The sequence below is a fragment of the Heterodontus francisci genome, chromosome 13 (assembly GCF_036365525.1).
Source record: "Heterodontus francisci isolate sHetFra1 chromosome 13, sHetFra1.hap1, whole genome shotgun sequence".
Taxonomy (NCBI): Eukaryota; Metazoa; Chordata; class Chondrichthyes; order Heterodontiformes; family Heterodontidae; genus Heterodontus; species Heterodontus francisci.
This window is the reverse complement of record NC_090383.1, coordinates 27,420,690-27,438,446: the sequence shown is the minus strand read 5'-3', so window position 1 is coordinate 27,438,446 and position 17,757 is coordinate 27,420,690. Positions and strand designations below refer to the sequence as shown.

Here is a 17,757-nt window from a genome sequence, read left to right as displayed (position 1 = left end):
TTTGTTCAGCTACTTATCCTTTGTCGCTGCAACACAGAAACCACATTACAACACAACATGCAGTATACCTACAACTGGTTAGTTATATCGTACTCTTAAATGTCCGTCTATATCGTGAAGTCATACAATGCTACATTAATGGATATTAAACAACTAAGTAGAAGTCATTTAGCAACAAGGGGCGAAAGAACCATGTACAAACTTTACCTGTTTTCCAGCCCTGTAGGATCTGTAGCTTCTTCCTTCACTTTCACATCTGCCATGGTTTCAGGTGTTGAGCATGGGTGTATTGGGAATGAATGCGGCTCAAGGGTTTCTTTGCAGGGGTTAACCCGCCTGCTGTGTCCACGCGCACCTCAATCGAATGTTGCAAATCTCGCGTTCCACGTTCTAAACTCTGTATCAATATCAGATTCGACGTTCTAAATCCAGCATTCCACGTTCCAAAGGACAGGCTCCAGTTCTAAGTCTCCGGGCTAACACTCGACAGCTTCATTCAGTTTTTTCTGTCCCTGGGTGGGGGCTTTTCATTCCGCCGGCTCAGCCTCTGCTGAATGATGGGGGGGGGGAGGGAGCATTCCTCGCTTCCTGTCGTTAAATGCAAGCAGTTTCTATTGCGGCGCATTACAAGGCAATCCTGAAAATAACACAAGACCAAAGGGAGAGCAGGAGGAATTAGTGACTGTCCTCCCTTCTACCCAGCTCGATTTCTCTTCCTCTCTGGCAATATGTGAGAGCAGCTACGTGGTTTGAGCTGGGCCTGACCAGCTTTTGGCGCAGGTACTGTTGTCACTGGTTAGTACTCAAAATCGTTGGCTGCGGATTGAGTGTGTTTGAGATTATTGGAGGCTGGCAATCTCCTGGTTGTAGATTTATCAACTTTTCAGGATAATAAGTAAGCTCCAGGACACTACCAGGAGCAACATGGAAGAAAAAAAATAGGGGCATTAAAAATATGAGCCAAGTTTTGCTGCAGCAGACAGACCATCTGCAATTGACTTTAGTTAGACTTGCGAATGGTTTAGGTTTTAAATGTTTTTGCATGGCAAGTTGCTGTAAATGCGAGCTGATAATAGGACAGCAAGGGAAACAATTGTGCATCTAATGAAATTAACAGCGCAAGGACTGAGACGAAAATGCAAATTACAGTGGGTGAATTCAACATCAAATCGGGTACAGAAAGAGGGAAGGAAATATTGGATTAAGAGAGACAAAGAAAAAGTTTTTAAAAAATTCAATCCTTCAACGCTTAGAACCTGAAGGCATGAGACTCCGCACTTATAATAGTTAATTTTTAGTGTCATAGGTTGATAACAGTACCAATTATCATGTTGTTAAAAGGGCAAAGACTGGAATGGACAAGACTTAACATTCTGTGGTGAGTTTAGTTTGGATCTGCTATGCAAATACAACAACTTCACGCCATTCAATGCATTTCAATGGTAAGGTAAACAGCCATTTGCTGTTTTCATGAAACTAACAGTGGAAAGCTGCAACACAGACAGCAATATTTGAATTTAACTGCACATCTTCCCCTCACCTGAAATTGTTTTGCTTCTACATAGCCCTGCAAATTTTTCATTATCAGTCCAATTCCCTTTTGAAAGTTGTTAAATCTGATTCCAGCACCCTTTTAGGCACTGCAGTTCAGATCATAACTTGCTAAGTTTAAAAAAATGGGGCAGAGGAGCAAAGATTTCTGGAAATACAAAATAATTTAACTAAAAGTACTAACAACAACAACTTACTTTATATAGTGCCTTTAATGTAGTGAAACGTCCCAAAGCACTTCAGAGGAATGTTATCCCATAAGGAGATATTAGGACAGGTGACCAAGTAGGACAGCTGATCGAAGCGGTAGGTTTTTAAGAACCGTTTTGAAGAGAGGTTTAGTGAGGGAATTCCAGATTTTAGGGCCTAGACAGCTGATGGTACGGTTGCCAATGATTGGGTAAAGGAAATCAGGGATGCACAAAAGATTAGAATTAGAGTAATGCATAGTTCTCAGAGGATTTATTTTATTTATTTAGAGATACAGCACTGAAACAGGCCATTCGGCCCACCGAGTCTGTGCCGACCAAGAACCACCCATTTATACTAACCCTACAGTAATCCCATATTCCCCACCACCTACCTACACTAGGGGCAATTTACAATGGCCAATTTACCTATCACCTGCAAGTCTTTGGCAGTGGGAGGAAAGCGGAGCACCCGGCGAAAACCCACGCGGTCACAGGGAGAACTTGCAAACTCCGCACAGGCAGTACCCAGAATTGAACCCGGGTCGCTGGAGCTGTGAGGCTGCGGTGCTAACCACTGCGCCACTGTGCTGCCAAATTGTAGGGCTGGAGGAGATTACGGAGACAGGGAGGAACAAGTTGTTATCAGCACAGCTTGATAAGACCACAAATAATACAGACAAAACACGTGGGTTCATTTCTAGAGGAATAGAATACGAAAGCAGGCAGGTAATAAATTTTTATAGAACCTTGCTTGCACCATACTAATACTGGGCTGAATTTAGTGAGGCAGTTTGGAGTGGAAATGGAGGCGTGGGGGGGCTGGAGAATAGCATCAGACGCGTCCACCCAGAGATCCGATGTCGTGTCAGTTCCAGATTTAGCAGCAGGAAAGCACCAAGGTGCCATCACCACCCCAGCTTAACTGGAGTGCAATTTAAATTGCTGAACAGATATTTGCATGCAATTGAAAGTGATTCAGTGGTTGGGTTGGAATTAAGTGAACGACAGGCAGCCCTCATTTGCTTTCGGATCCCTGTATATGGGCATCGTGACTGGTTCCTGGGAAGTGGGCACACATCTGCAGGAAACGCTTTTGGTAGTCGTAGAGCAGTTGGAGTGGAAGACCTTCCTGTTCATGAAGGTGTCTGACTGCTCCACTGGAGCCTTGATGGCCACATGCATGCAATCTATCACACCTTGACCCTGGGGAAATGCAGCAATGGCCCCAAAGCTGCTGGCCCTCTCTGCCTGACTGTCACGGTCAGTCTGGTATCGAACATAGTCACCGGCCCTCTTGAACAGGGCATTGGTCACCTCCTTAATGCAGTGGTTGGCTGCTGCCTAGGAGACCCCACATATGTCTCCTGTGGATTTCTGGAAAGATCTTTATGCATAAATGTTGAGTGCCACGGTGCTCATCAGAGCCACTGGCATAAGGTGACCACTGAATCCCACAGGTCGCAATCGTCCTGCAGCATGGCACATAAGTCAGTGAGGGCCTCCCTGGAGAGCCGCAGTCTTTGCTGACACTGCTGCTCGTACATTTGGAGGTAGCTGAGTCAAGTCCAGTACACTGTAGTGCAGGTGAGCCCATCTTGGCACGGCCAGCTGCTGTCGCTCTCATCATGGAGCTTCACGGGCAGTCACAGCTGCCTCCTGGCACCCTCCGTTCAACGTGTTGCAAAATGCCAAGGGGTTCCACAAAGACAAGGGTGTATTATACCCATGCCAGCTGATCAGCAGGCCTCCAGAGATGAACTTGCCTTGGCACCCTTGCCTTTGCAACTCCCCTCAGCTTATGTGCTAATGGCCCTTAGTGCTCACCCTTGCTGAAAGCCAGCCCAGCACCCAGTAGTTTGGCTGCCCGGTACTGCCACCTGAGACCAAGCCCACTCAGCACTGCTACCTGAGACCAAGCCTACCTGGCACTGCCACCCGAGACCAAGCCCACCCGTGTAGAGAGCACAGCATTGTAGGCAAACAATGACCTCTGGTCCCCACTCTTCCCCTATCGAGTTCTGGTCATGGCTGCCTTCCCATGAATGCACTGAGGCCTTACCTCAGTGTTACCACCTTTCTATGGCCAGGGATCCGAAGGCATGTGAGGGTCATCCGCCATTCACTTAATTCCCAGCAGCCCCCCCGCAGTCAATCACAATCAATTGTATGCTAAAGTATTACAATGACCTGTTCAATTCTAATGGCAATCTCATTGCGACAGGTGCTGACTCAATTCAGAACCGATGTCAGATGTCCAGGCGGGCATGTCTGACGCAATTCTCCAACCCACCCAAGCCTCCATTCCCACTCCAAATGGCTTTACAAAATTCCGCCCACTTTGTGGTCTCCACACTACAAAAAGGATACTGAAACACTGGAGAAAGCGCAGAAAAGATTTACAAGGATGAAAGGATTTACAGTGGATGCAAATATCAAAGATTGAGCAGGTTGGGCTGTTTACAATGGAAAAAACGGGCTAAGAGTAGATTTAATAAAGATCTTTAATAATTGTAAAGGGGTTTGATAGGGTGGATGTGGGGAAACTGTTTCCACTTGTAATGAATCCAGAACAAGGGGGCATAAATATAAGACAAGAGACTTGATGCATACCTGAGGCATAATGGAATACAGGCATATGGGGACAGGTTGGGAAATAGTAATTAGAGTGGGTGAAGCCATTGTTGGGCCAAGTGGCCTGCTGCTGTGCTGTAGATTCTGTGTAATTGCCATACAGAGGGAATTTAAGAGAAAAAAGGGCAGGTTGGAATCTACAGCCATGGGATGCGCATTATTTTGAACACTTGATGCTTCCTGGCATGTTATCTTTTTGTCAGACAATAAGGATAATAGTAATTGGAGCAATTCCAAGTTTGGGGAGGCACAAACATTTGTTTACATAATATTTTAATCAACTTCTCAAAATAATTTATGTTTCAGTGAGTATGTTTTTGTTTATACTATTGTTACTGATCCTTTTCCCCAAAAAATATACTTTAGTCATAAAAATCTGTAAAAATACATTACAAAACAGTTCCAAGCTGAAATTCCAGAAAGTGCAAAAGAAATCAGTTTTCTTCAATACAGAACGTGAGTTGCCTCACAATCCTTCCATTCCATTTTACATGCAATGTACATTTGCATTACACAGCAAAACCATGTTTTGGTTCATACAGCCCGAGGGGTTTTACACAGGTTCCAGCCCCTCGGTTCACTATGGCAGGAGGACCGTACACAGTGGCTTTTCCTCATTGAGCCTTTGCGGCGTCATCCCCAAGCTTTAGTGCATCCCTCATCACGTAGTACTGGACTTTGGAATGTGCCAGTCTGCAACACTCGGTCGTGGACAACTCTTTGCCCTGGAAGACTAGCAAATTTCTGGCAGACCAAAGAGCATCTTTCACTGAGTTGATGGTCCTCTAGCAGCAGTTGATATTTATCTCGGTATACGTCCCTGGGAACAGACTGTAGACCACAGATTCCTGTGTTACAGAGCTGCTCGGGATGAACCGTGACAAAAAACACTGCATCTCTTTCCACACCTGCTTTGCAAAGGCACATTCCAGGAGGTGGGCAACAGTTTCTTCCCCACCACAGCTACCTCGAGGGCAGCATGCGGAGGCGGTGAGATTCCGGGCATTCAGGAAAGATCTGACGGAGAGGGCCCTTCTCACCACCAGGCAAGCTACGTCTTGGTGCTTGTTTGAAAGTTCTGGTGATGAGGCATTCTGCCAAATGACTTTGGCAGTCTGCTCGGGGAACCATCCGACAAGATCCACCATCTCCTCTTCCCATAGGGCCTTGAGGACATTCCATACAGACCACTGCCTGATAGATTGGTGGTCAAACTTTTCCACGAAGGATAGGTGGTACGGCACGGTCCAACTGGATGGAGCGTTCAGCAGCAATGTGGCCAGACCCATCCTTTGCAACACCGAGTGACACTTGGTGTTTGTGTACTGGGGTTCTCCACACAGCTTGATGCAGCTGCACACAAAGGTGGTCATCAGGATGAGGGCGACGTTGGTTACGTTTTTAACCCCATTTATTCAGTGGTTGATCCTTGAGCAACTCCAGAAACAAAAAGAAATTAGAAGAATGAATGCAGCACTGCATTTGCCAGAACTCATTCACAGATGCTCTTTATGTAATTATTCCCTTCATATAAAATTAAATAATTGTAAAGTTTTTTTTCACTTGTTTCAAGATTAGATTAAAATATACACCTCTGAATTGAAATAATATTCAACTTGAATATATGAGGTTGTAAATGTTTAACTAATCTGTTACCATAAATATTTTGACTTTTGGGCCACGAATTGGCTCTGATCGGCTGCCCGTTCCACGTGGTAATGAGATCCTTGCGACTTTGAGGCCCCAAATTTATTTAATTTTGTCAGGCAAGCTGCAGGGTGCCAAACAGTTATCCCGTACAGCTCACTGGGTTAAAGTCTCAAGATTGGACTGGGGCGATCAACAGAAAGGCAAACTGCAGGGAGGCAGGTCCCAAGGCAGCAATGACCAAGATTATTTTTGTTGGCACTCCCGCTCCTCCAGAGCCCACAAAACAATCTGACAATTGACTTTGGTGGCCCTCTTCAGTTCTGTCACCCATGCAACTGCTTGTAGTGTGCACGGCGCAGGCACCAAATAGTCAAATAGTTAATACCCAATTTGGCAATTAGAATCTCATTGTGTCATAGGGCCCTGTTTTCTATAATACAACAACATTCCGGCAACAGTACTGAAGACTTGTGCTCCAGAACTAGCCTCAGTCCTAGCCAAGCTATTCCAGTACAGCTACTTCATTGGCATCTACTTTGCAATGTGGAAAATTGCCCAGGTATGTCCTGCACACAAAAAGCAGGATAAATCCCACGGCCAATTACTGCCCTATCAGTCTACTCTCGCTCATCAGTAAAGTGATGGAAGGTGTCGACGCCAGGACCACTCAGCTCCTGACCTCATTACAGCCTTGGTTCAAACATGGACAAAAGAGCTGAACTCAAGAGGTGAGGTGAGAGTGACTGCCCTTGACATCAAGGCAGCATTTGACCGAGTATGTCATCAAGGAGCCCTACCAAAACTGGAGTCAATGGGAATTGGTGAAAACTCTCCGTTGGTTGGAGTTGTACCTAGCGCAGAGGAAGATGGTTGTGGTTTTTGGAGGTCAATCATCTGAGTTCCAGGACATCACTACAGGAGTTCCTCATGTAGGGTCCTAGGCCCAACCATCTTCAGCTGCTCCTAGTGACCCTCCTTCAATCATAAGGTCAGAAGTGGGGATGTTCGCTGATTATTGTACAATGTTGAGCACCATTCGCGACTCCTCAGATACTGAAGCAGTCCATGTAGAAATGCAGCAAGACCTGGACAATATCCAGGCTTGGGCTGATAAGTGGCAAGTAACATTCACACCACACAAGTGCCAGGCAATGACCATCTCCAACAAGAGAGAATCTAACCATCTACCCCTGACATTCAATGGCATTACCATCGCTGAATTCCCCCACTGTCAACATCTCGGGGGTTACCAATGACGAGAAACTGAACTGGAGTAGCCATATAAATACCATGGCTACGAGCAGGTCAGAGGCTAGAAATCCTGTGGCGAGTAACTCACCTCCTGACTCCCCAAAGGCTGTCCACCATCTAAAAGGCACAAGTCAGGAATGTGATGGAATACTCTCCACTTACCTGGATGGGTGCCGCTTCAACAACATTCAAGAAGCTTGACATCAACAAGGACAAAGCAGCCCGCTTGATTGGCACCCCATCCACAAACATTCACTCTCTCCACCAGCAATGCACAGTCGTAACACTGTGTACCCTCTACAAAATGCATTGCAGCAACTCACCAAGGCTCCTTCGAAAGCACCTTCCAAACCTGTGACCTCTACCAACTAGAAGGGCAAGGGCAGCAGATGCATGGGAACACCACCACCTGCAAGTTCCCCTCCAAGCCACACACTATTCTGACTTGTACTTTATCGCCATTCCTTCATTGTCGCCGGGTTACAATCCTGGAATTCCCTTCCCAACAGCACCGTGGGTGTACCTTCCTCACATGGACTGCAGCAATTCAAGAAGGTGGCTCACCACCACCTTCTCAAGGGCAATTAGAGATGGGCAACAAATGCTAGCCTAGCCAGCAATGCCCACATTCCATGTACAAATACAAAAAAAAATGGGCTTATTGCCTAAATCACACAGGTGCTTCAGACACTCGGAGGTAGGACTCTGTCAAAATGACGGCAGCATTGTTGGCGTTAACAGGGTGGTTAGGCTACCGTCCCCATTTGAGGCTGTTACTACCACCCTAATTTACTTGTGCACTCCTCCAATTCCCTAATTTCCTGGTGCACTTCCCCAATTCCCTAATTTCCTGGTGCACTTCCAATTCCCGAATTTACTGCTGCACTCCTCCATTTTCCCATTTTCTGGTGCACTGCTCCAGTTCCCTAATTTACAGGTGCACTCTTCCAAATCACCCATTTACTGGAGCAGTCTCCATTTCCTCCATTTACTGGTGCACTTCTCCAATTCCCCCATTTACTGGTGCACTCCTCCAATAGCTCCTCCATCTGCTCCACCTTCACCCTCCTGCAATTGGGCACTCGACAAATTCTTCCTCTCATTGCACCACGTTCCCATGCCAATCAAAGAGTGATGAATTCTTCAATACCCAATTGGATGATTCTGTGAACAGACTCCCTATTTCAAAACAGAATTTGTCTTTTTTTATCCCAGAGAAGAGTCCTGAGGAATTTGAGTCATAGTCATTTACGGCACAGAAGGAGGGCATTTGGCCCATCAAGTCAATGCCGGCTGTCCATGGAGCTATCCAGTCAGTTTCACTCTCCTGCTCGATCCCCATCGCCCTGCAAGTCTATTTCCTTCAAGTGGCCATCCAATTTTCTTTTGAAGTCATTGATTTGACTCTGCTTCCACCACCCTTGTGAGCAGTGAATTCCAGGTCATTACTACCTGCTGCGTAAAAAAGTGCTTCCTCATATTTCCCCCTGCATCTTTTGCCCAAAACGTTCAATTTGTGTCCCCCAGTCCTTGTACCATTAATGGGAACACTTTTTCCTTGTCTAATTTATCTAAGCCTCTTAATCTTGTGTACCTCAATCTCCTCTGAATCTCCTTTGCTCCAAGGAGAACAACCATAGCTTTTCCAACCTAACCTTATAACAAAAATCCTTCACCCCGGAACCATTCCGGTAAATCGCTTCTGCACCCTCTCAAGGACCCTCACGTCCTTCCTAAAGTGTGGTGACCAGAACTGATGCAATACTCCAGTTGGGGCCAACCAAAGCTTTATAAAGGTTCAGCATAACTTCCCTGCTTTTGTAGTCTATGCCTCTGTTTATGAAGCTCAAGATCCTATATGCTTTACTAACCACTCTCTCAATATGTCCTGCCACCTTCAAAGATCTATGCACATGCACCTCCAGGTCCCTCTGTTCCTGCACACCCTTTAGAACTGTGCCATTAAGCATATATTGCTTCTCCCTATTCCTGCATCACCTCACACTTGTCAGTGTTAAATTCCATCTGCCAGCTGTCTGCCCATTATGATATCCTAGCTGTGTCCTGTTGCAGGCGGTTCATATCATCCTCACTGTTTGCCACACCTCCAAGTTTGGTGTTATCAGCAAATTTCAAAATTCTCTCTGTATTCCAAGATCCAAGTCATTTATATATAGCAAAAAAAGCAGTGGTTCCAGCACTGACCCTTGGGGAACACCACTGTCTACCATCCTCCAATTTGAAAAGCAACCATTTACTATGACTTGCTGCTTTCTGTCCTTAAGCTAATGTTTTATTCGACCAGACACTCCTATTCCATGAGTCTCAATTTTGTTAAACAGCCATTTATGCAGTATCTTATCAAATTATTTCTTAAAATCCACTGCATTCCCTTCATCAGCCTTCTATATTACTTCATCAAAAAACTCAATTAGATTAGTCAAGCATGGTCTCCGTTACAAATCCGTGCTGGCTCTCATTAAATAACTCATACCTCTCCAAGTGTCTGTTGATTTTTTTCCTCCCCCGATTATTGTTTCTAAAACCTTACCCACTGCTGATAAACTAACTGACCTGTAGTTGCTAGGATTGTCTTTACATCCTTTCTTGAATAAGGGTATCATATTTGCCACTCTCCAATCCTCAGCACCTACCCCATATCCAGGGAAGACTGGAAGATTATGGCATACCCTTCAGCTATCTCCACTCCCAATTCCTTTAGCAACATTGGGGTGCAAGCCATCCAGACCAGGTGCCTTATCTACTCTAAGCATAATTCATGGATTTTGATTGTGATTTTTGTAAACACTGATCGGGTGTTTACAAAAATCTCGAGCATGCTCCGCCATTTGATAATATCACGGCTGATCTGATTATGGCCTCAGCTCTACTTTCCTGTCTACCCACTATATGCTTTGACTCCCTTGTCAATCAAGAATCTATCTAACTCAGCCTTAAAAATATTCAATGACCCTGCCTCCACTGCTCTCGAAGTACTGCCCTAGAGTGGTTTTTGTGCTCAAGGCCTGGAGTAGGACTTGAATCACAACTTTCTGACTCAGAGGAGCGACTGCTACCAACTGAACTGTACTTCTCTGTAGTAGACGGTGTGTTATATTGTCGGAAATACCATATTTTGGATGAAGTTTAGCCAAGGCCCTATCTACCTGTTCAGGAAGATGTAATAGAGCCTGTGCACTTTTTGAAGACCCACTGGGCATTTTCCAGTGTTCTAGTCGACATTCATCCCCTTAACAAATACCACTGTTATGACCAGGGGTCTCAGGCTCCCCTTTTGCACCCTCTCTGGTTTGACCACAACAGGGTTTATTCTTTTAACAGTGATTTAGCTTACCACTTTAGTGAGCACTTGCTCACTGTTCCCCTAATTATAATTGTAAATGAACCAATCAGACAGGTTTTCTTGAGTGTAAGCAAGAAAGATGTAAATTATTAACCTTATCACTCTAAACCAGTTAAAATTACTAAAATACGCGACACATTCACATTCATACAAGAGACACACACACACACTCACACACAAATAGATACAGAGGAGAAAAAAAAAGTTGGGAGGTTGAAGTAAAGGCCGCAATAAATGGAATTCAAATACTAAGTTTCAATGTCCTTAGTTGAAGTCCTCGCTGGGTCACACACAATTTGGGCTTGCTTCTCTGGTTCTGGAAGGCCGAAGAAAAGCTTTATTCATCCTCTTGGTTGTTGCCTTTGAGGGTCTGTAGATTTGAGGTTTAGCTGCAGCCGAGGCTCCCCAAGACTTTGCTGGAGAAGGAGACAGGAGAGAGAAATTTTCCTTCCTTGGCGGTCAGTTACTGTCTTTTTTCCTTCTGATACACAATTCGCAAACTCAGAGTTACACAGGCAGGTATGTCATGTGACTACCTCTGTGTGACAACAGAAGTTTCTGGAAGGTTATTTGAAATTCAAAGTTCTTCAGACATACATGCTGTGGTGGGGGGGGGGGGGGTGGTGAGGGGAGGTGCTCTTTAAAAGTCAAAGTGTGTTGATTGCTTTTGACCACCACTATTGACAAAAACTATTCTAGGTAACTGAACCAGGGAATACCCCTATTGTTCTGGCTAGACTGGGTAATTACCTCTGTCTCCCAGCCGGCCTTTGGCTTCTCGTGCAAATTGTTCGTGGCCATCTTCAGCTGTTCTGTTCTGCTTTTTAAAAGTTATTTGTAATAATGTCCAGTAAAAAGGCTCAGGCAAAGTTTCATACAACAAAATTAATATTTTTCCATTTGGCATGTGGGTTTTCCGTCACATCTCCGTACCACGACGAATGAAATGTGATAATGGGGAGCATTTCATTATAGGAGTTAAAAAGAGAAACCACAGGAAAACACAGATGCATTTCTCTCATTCACTCTCATCCATTCAGAAATCTGAAAATTGTTGCTGCCTGTCTTTTCTCTGCAGCAGTGTTGCTTTAAACTGCCTTTTTCCCTTGAGGTGGGTCTGAGATGGTGAGGTGTTGCCCAATGGGTTTAAAGTTTCTTTAGTATCAGCTTGTAATAAGCTGGGGATGGGCATCTTAGTACCATTGCTTCTCGGCCTTTTGGCTAAGATCAAGTGTAGTATCTGTTCTTATCAGTGCTTACTTGGTTGAGAAGAGACCATGATCATTGCCTTTTGATTCTGGGTAGGCTTTGAGTAAAATGGTTATAACCAATCTTCAAGCTTCGGGCCAGGGAGTGCACAACACCATTCGGGTGGTCGTGAAGGACAAGGAAGGAGATGCACCGGTCGATCGCACCTTCTTCATCAAGAAAATCCTCTTCGATTGCTGCGGATTTCAAGCTACGGACGTCTTCTGCCTGCAGGATTTCCCCAGCAGTGGATACTTCGACGTGATGTTCCGGAACGTGGCGGGATGCATCAAGTTCCTGAAGGCGTTCAAGGAGAAAGGGGACCAGGCGCCACTGTCAATCCTCACAGCAGAGCCGCTCTTCACGCTTCCGTCACAACGGGACCGGGTGGTGACGATTCACATCGACAACCCCCATGTTCCGGTGGTGGATGTAATCACCTTTCTCGCCAGGTACGTCGAGGTGGCCGGCAGCAGCACTGATGTCAAGGACCCCTTTGGGATTTGGACCAGCAAGCGGCAGGTCAAGGTGACCTTGAAGGCCGATGCCAAAAGAGCCATCATCCACCCTCCCTCCAGCTTCGCTATCGAGGGAAGTCGAGGCTTCTTGGTCTACGCTGGGCAGCCCAGAGTTTGCCGCACCTGTGGCAAATCTGGTCACGTGGCAGCCAACTGCAGCACGGTTGTTTGCAAAAACTGCAAGGAGGAAGGCCATCAGACCAAGGACTGTAAGCAGACTAAGTGTTGCAACTTGTGCGGTGCGGCAGGCCACCTCTACAAAATCTGCCCCAAAAGCTGCCTCAGTTATGCTCAGGCGGCAAGGTCCAAGGAAAGGCCGAGAGAAGGTTCGACGAAGGCGTCCTGTGTTCGAAAGGAGACAAGCAACCTTCTCCGCAGTGAGGAACTTCAACCTGAGAAGGAGAAGGAAGGGGAGGCAGCTGAAACCAGCGACCCAGCACCTACTCTGCGCCCGGAAACCCCTCCTCCACACAGAATCAATGGAGGAGGAGGCAGCAGATGGACAAACAGGTCAGTGGCAAGTGGTCCAGAGGAAAACCACAAAGAAAAAACATCCAAAAGCGGAACAGGCCACCACCCAAACCAGTGGCAAGAGGAGGCTACCTTCTGAAACAGACTGCAACAGCTCCTCTTCACTGGACGGGGAAATGCTGGAACGACAGCCCCTTCAAAAGAGGCGGCAGAACTCCAAGGAGATGGAAGATAAAGCATCCCAGCCCCCGGGCACTGGAAGCTGTGATGGGCCTGGCGTGCCCCAACCCCAAAGCGCCACACCAAACGACATGGCCAGCGTATCCCAGTTCCGGGACACCGAGAGCAAAGACACGTCTGGCGCACCTCAGCTCCGGGAGGACGGGAGCAGTGATGTTTTCGAGGAGGAACAGAGGGAAGCAGCAGAGGACAACCCAATCCTTGCTGACTACAGCACTCCCCCGATGTCACCCCAGCGGAACAAACCCTGCATGAAAAACCAGGAGGGGTTTCTGAGCCCAACCAACGTGAAACAGCTTGCGCACATGATGGGTATGCAGGAACATCCCGAAGGACTGGGACTAGCATGGACAAATGGTATGGGAAGCAACAATCAAATTTTAAAAAATGGGTGTAAGGATTGTTTCCATTAATGTGCGTAGCATTAAATCCACTATGCGATGTGTTTCAACCTTGGATTACCTCGCCAAGGTCAAAGCCGACCTACTGTTTCTGCAGGAGTGTGGAATACCACACCTCAGCACCTACAGGCAGTGGTCGCGATGGTGGTCCCACGGGCCATCGATCTGGTCGGGGGGTAATGATTGCCGTTCCTCCGGCCTGGGTATTCTGCTGCGGGGAGGTAACTTCACCATCTCCAAAGTTAAGGAGGTGGTGGGCGGTCGCCTCCTCGGAGCAGACGTGATGTACAACAACGCTCCGCTCCGGTTGATCAACGTGTACGCCCCGGTACAACGCAGCGAGCGGCTGACCGTCTTCCAGCAGCTCCCACTGCTGCTGGCGACGTGCAGGCCGGTCATCCTAGGCGGTGACTTCAACTGCATCATCGATGCGGCTGGACGATCCGGCAGTGACGACAGCAAACTGGACGCTACGTCCAGATTCCTAATGGAAACCGTTAAAGATGCCAAACTGCACGACGTCTTCAGCAAACCTGCAGACGGAGCGCAGCGCAGATACATATGGTCAAGATCGGACGGGTCTGCCCGTTCCAGGATTGACTTCCTGTTTGTGTCCCGTGCTGTCACGGTCGGATCCACCGACGTCAAGCTGGTGTTGTTCTCCGACCACTGCCTCTTACTGGCCGACTGTCACTTACAGGATGACCAGCGGGTTGGCAGAGGGACGTGGAAGCTCAATGCTACACTGCTGACCCCAGAGAACGTTGAGGAACTCAAAAGGGATTACAAAGGTTGGAGGACCGTGAAACCCCTCTTTGAGTCTCCAGTTCACTGGTGGGAAGCGATTAAGGAGAACATCAAGAGGTTCTTCATCCACAAAGGTGTTCAGAGGGCGAGAGAGAGACAGAGGGAAATGTCACGACTCCAGAAAAGTATGCAAAATCTGCTCCGGTTGCAGTCATTGGGGGTCGAGGTCAAGGAGGACCTCCAAGAGGTGAAGAGCCAGCAGGCCTCGCTCTTTGCCAAGGAGGCCTCCAAGATCATCTTCCGGTCCAGAGTCCGCTCCATCGAGCAGGATGAGACGTGCTGTCGTTACTTCTTCCAAAAGGTACACAGAGAGAGCTCTGTTATCAGCAGCCTGAAGGAAGAAGATGGCTCGGTAACGTCTTCGCAGTCCGACATACTAAGGATCACCAAATCCTTTTATGCTGGGCTGTATGACGCGAAGCCCACAGACAGCAGAACCTCCCAGTCCTTCCTGTCATCTATCACAGAGGTCTTAGATGACAGCAGGAGGGAGAGACTGGACAAGCCGCTAACTCTGGACGAGCTGACAAAGGCAGTCAAGTCCTTCGAGAGGAGTAAAACTCCCGGAAGCGATGGCTTACCGGTCGAGTTGTACTCGGCCCTGTGGGACTGGGTCGGCCCGGACCTGCTGGAAGTATACGAGAGTATGCTCCTGGCCGGCAGCATGTCAGAATCCATGAGGAAAGGCATCATCACCCTCATTTACAAGCGGAAGGGGGAGAGGGCAGAAATCAGAAATTGGCGGCCCATCTCACTGCTTAATGTTGACTACAGGATTCTGTCCAAAGTCATAGCCAGTCGAGTCAAGTCTGCTCTGGAGTTGGTGATCCACCCCGATCAGACCTGCACTGTACCCGGCAGGAAGATCTCTGATAGTCTCGCGCTACTCAGGGATACGATCGCCTACGTGCGGGATAGGAGGGTGGACACCTGCCTCATCAGCCTGGACCAGGAGAAGGCTTTTGACAGGATATCACACACCTACATGATGGACGTGCTTTCCAAAATGGGGTTTGGGGAGGGAATCTGCAATTGGATCAAACTGCTCTACACAAACATCAGTAGCGCAGTCTCAATCAACGGGTGGGAATCGGAAAGTTTCCCGATCTAATCTGGAGTCAGACAGGGCTGTCCTCTCTCCCCGGTCTTGTTTGTTTGCTGTATTGAACCCTTTGCTGAGTCTATTAGGAAGGATGCGAGCATAAGAGGGGTGACAATCCCAGGCAGTGGAGGCACTCAGGTTAAAACCTCCCTGTACATGGATGACGTCGCCGTCTTCTGTTCGGATCTGCTGTCTGTGCGCAGACTGATGAACATCTGCGACCGGTTCGAACTGGCCTCGGGAGCCAAAGTTAACCACGGCAAGAGCGAGGCCACGTTCTTTGGGAACTGGGCTGACCGATCCTTTGTCCCCTTCACCGTCAGGTCAGACTACCTGAAGGTGCTGGGGATATGGTTCGGAAGGGCCGGGGCGTGCACCAAAACCTGGGAGGAGCGAGTAGCCAAGGTACAACAAAAGTTGGGCATGTGGGGGCAGCGATCTATCTCCATTGTGGGTAAGAACCTGGTCATCAGGTGCGAGGCGCTCACTTTGTTGCTGTACGTGGCGCAGGTCTGGCCCATACCCCACTCCTGCGCTGTGGCGGTCACCCGAGCCATTTTCCGCTTCATTTGGGGATCTAAAATGGATCGGGTCCGGAGGGACACGATGTTCAAATCTCTGGATAGGGGCGGGAAAAATGCACCCAACGTGGCCCTCATCCTGATGACCACCTTCGTGTGCGGCTGCATCAAGCTGTGTATAGACCTCCAGTACGCAAACTCCAAGTGTCACTACGTGCTGAAGTTCTATCTGTCCCCGGTGTTGCGAAGGATGGGTCTGGTCACATTGCCGCGGAACGCTCCATGCAGTTGGACCGTGCCGTACCACCTATCCTTCGTGGAGCAGTTTCTGCGGGAAAACACCTTTGACCACCGATCCATCAGGCAGTGGTCTGCACGGAATGTCCTCAAGGCCCTACGGGAAAAGGAGATGGGAGATCCTGTTGGATGGTTCCCCGAGCAGACCGTCAAAGTCATTTGGCGGAATGCCTCATCACCAGAACTTTCAAACAAGCACCAAGATGTAGCTTGGCTGGTGGTGAGAAGGGCCCTCCCCGTCAGATCCTTCATGCACGCCCGATGTTTTGCCCCCTCCACGCAATGCCCCCGCAGTGGCTGTGGTGGAGAAGAGATGGCTGCCCACCTACTCATGGAATGTGTCTTTGCAAAGCAGGTGTGGAAAGAAATGCAGTGGTTTTTGTCGAGGTTCATCCCAAGCAGCTCTGTAACACAGGAGTCTTTGCTCTACGGGCTATTCCCAGGGACGCACACCGAGACAAACTGCTGGAGGACTATCAATTCGGTGAAAGACGCCCTTTGGTCTGCCCGAGATTTGCTGGTCTTCCAGCGCAAAGAGTTGTCCACCACCGAATGTTGCAGACTGGCACATTCCAAGGTCCAGGACTACGTGTGAGGGACGCACTAAAGCTCGGGGCAGCCGCAGCAACGGCTCAATGGGGAAAGACCACTGTGTAAGGTCCCCCCACCAAGCTGAACTGAGGGGCTGGACCCATGGGAAACCCCTCGAACTGTATCGTGAATATTTTCATTTGCTGTAAATGTAAAACTGTAATTGGCATGACAAATGTGAAATGGAAGGGTTGGGAAGAAACTCATGATAGTATTGAAGGAAACTGATCTCCCTTGCAATGTTTGTATTTTTTGGTGCTGTTTGAAACTGTTTGGAAATGTAATTTTTACAGATTTTTATGAATAAAGTATATTTTGGAAATAAAAAATAAAAAAATCTTAGTACACATGTGGTTGTTGGGGAGGCTTGTTGTTTGCACATTTCTATTAATTGACTAGGGTAAGTTCTTCTCTGTGCACAAGCATTAAACCCCTTCGCTGCTGTTTCTGCATCATGTGGTTCTAACTCTTTGGGTTCCAGTACCTTGTTAATTTCTGTCCCCATGGTAGTAGTGCATAAGAAATTGGTTTTAAGCCCCTGTGAGGTGTCTGATATTTCCTCTGGGCCTTTGTTCTTGTTGGGGTCTGCAGGGAGATTGTTGGATTGAATTAGCTCTGGGCTTGAGCTTTGATCATGGGAGTCTGCAGTGGGCGGATCTACTCTGACCTCACTTTCAGTGTTCTGGTGAGTCCTGCAAGTGCTGCTCACCTCAGGGCATTGTTGTTTCCCTTTTCTCCTGACTGTGGGGTGGGATTTTTTGTTAATCTCCCTTATGTCCTCTGGGACATTCCTGCTCACAGGTATTTGTCCAGATTCCACTACGCTCCACTGTGGCACTTCGCCTAGGTGAGGCATCGCCCTCACTGTCTCTCTCTCTCTCTCTCTCTCTGCCCTCTTGGGGACTTTCTTTGTCCCTGCAGGT

At 47.7% G+C, this 17,757-nt stretch overlaps 2 protein-coding genes and 1 non-coding gene across 3 annotated transcripts in view; 2 read left to right on the top strand and 1 right to left on the bottom strand.

Annotated features, from left to right (window-relative positions):
- Positions 1-719, bottom strand: part of polr3f (polymerase (RNA) III (DNA directed) polypeptide F) — a 31,879-nt gene extending 31,160 nt beyond the window's left edge. Inside the window, exon 1 of the mRNA XM_068044594.1 lies at positions 208-719. Coding sequence (XP_067900695.1) covers positions 208-263 — 56 coding nt within the window. The 5' untranslated portion in view covers positions 264-719. The remainder of the gene's footprint in view (positions 1-207) is intronic.
- A 3,449-nt stretch (positions 720-4,168) lies between these two features.
- dzank1 (double zinc ribbon and ankyrin repeat domains 1) overlaps positions 4,169-17,757 on the top strand; it is a 140,981-nt gene continuing 127,392 nt past the window's right edge. The window contains exon 1 of the mRNA XM_068044589.1: positions 4,169-4,189. The gene's annotated coding sequence lies outside the window, so the exon portion shown is untranslated. The remainder of the gene's footprint in view (positions 4,190-17,757) is intronic.
- Positions 11,840-12,025, top strand: LOC137376821 (U2 spliceosomal RNA). Its single transcript, XR_010976315.1, has one exon. It is a non-coding gene; the product is annotated as a U2 spliceosomal RNA (small nuclear RNA).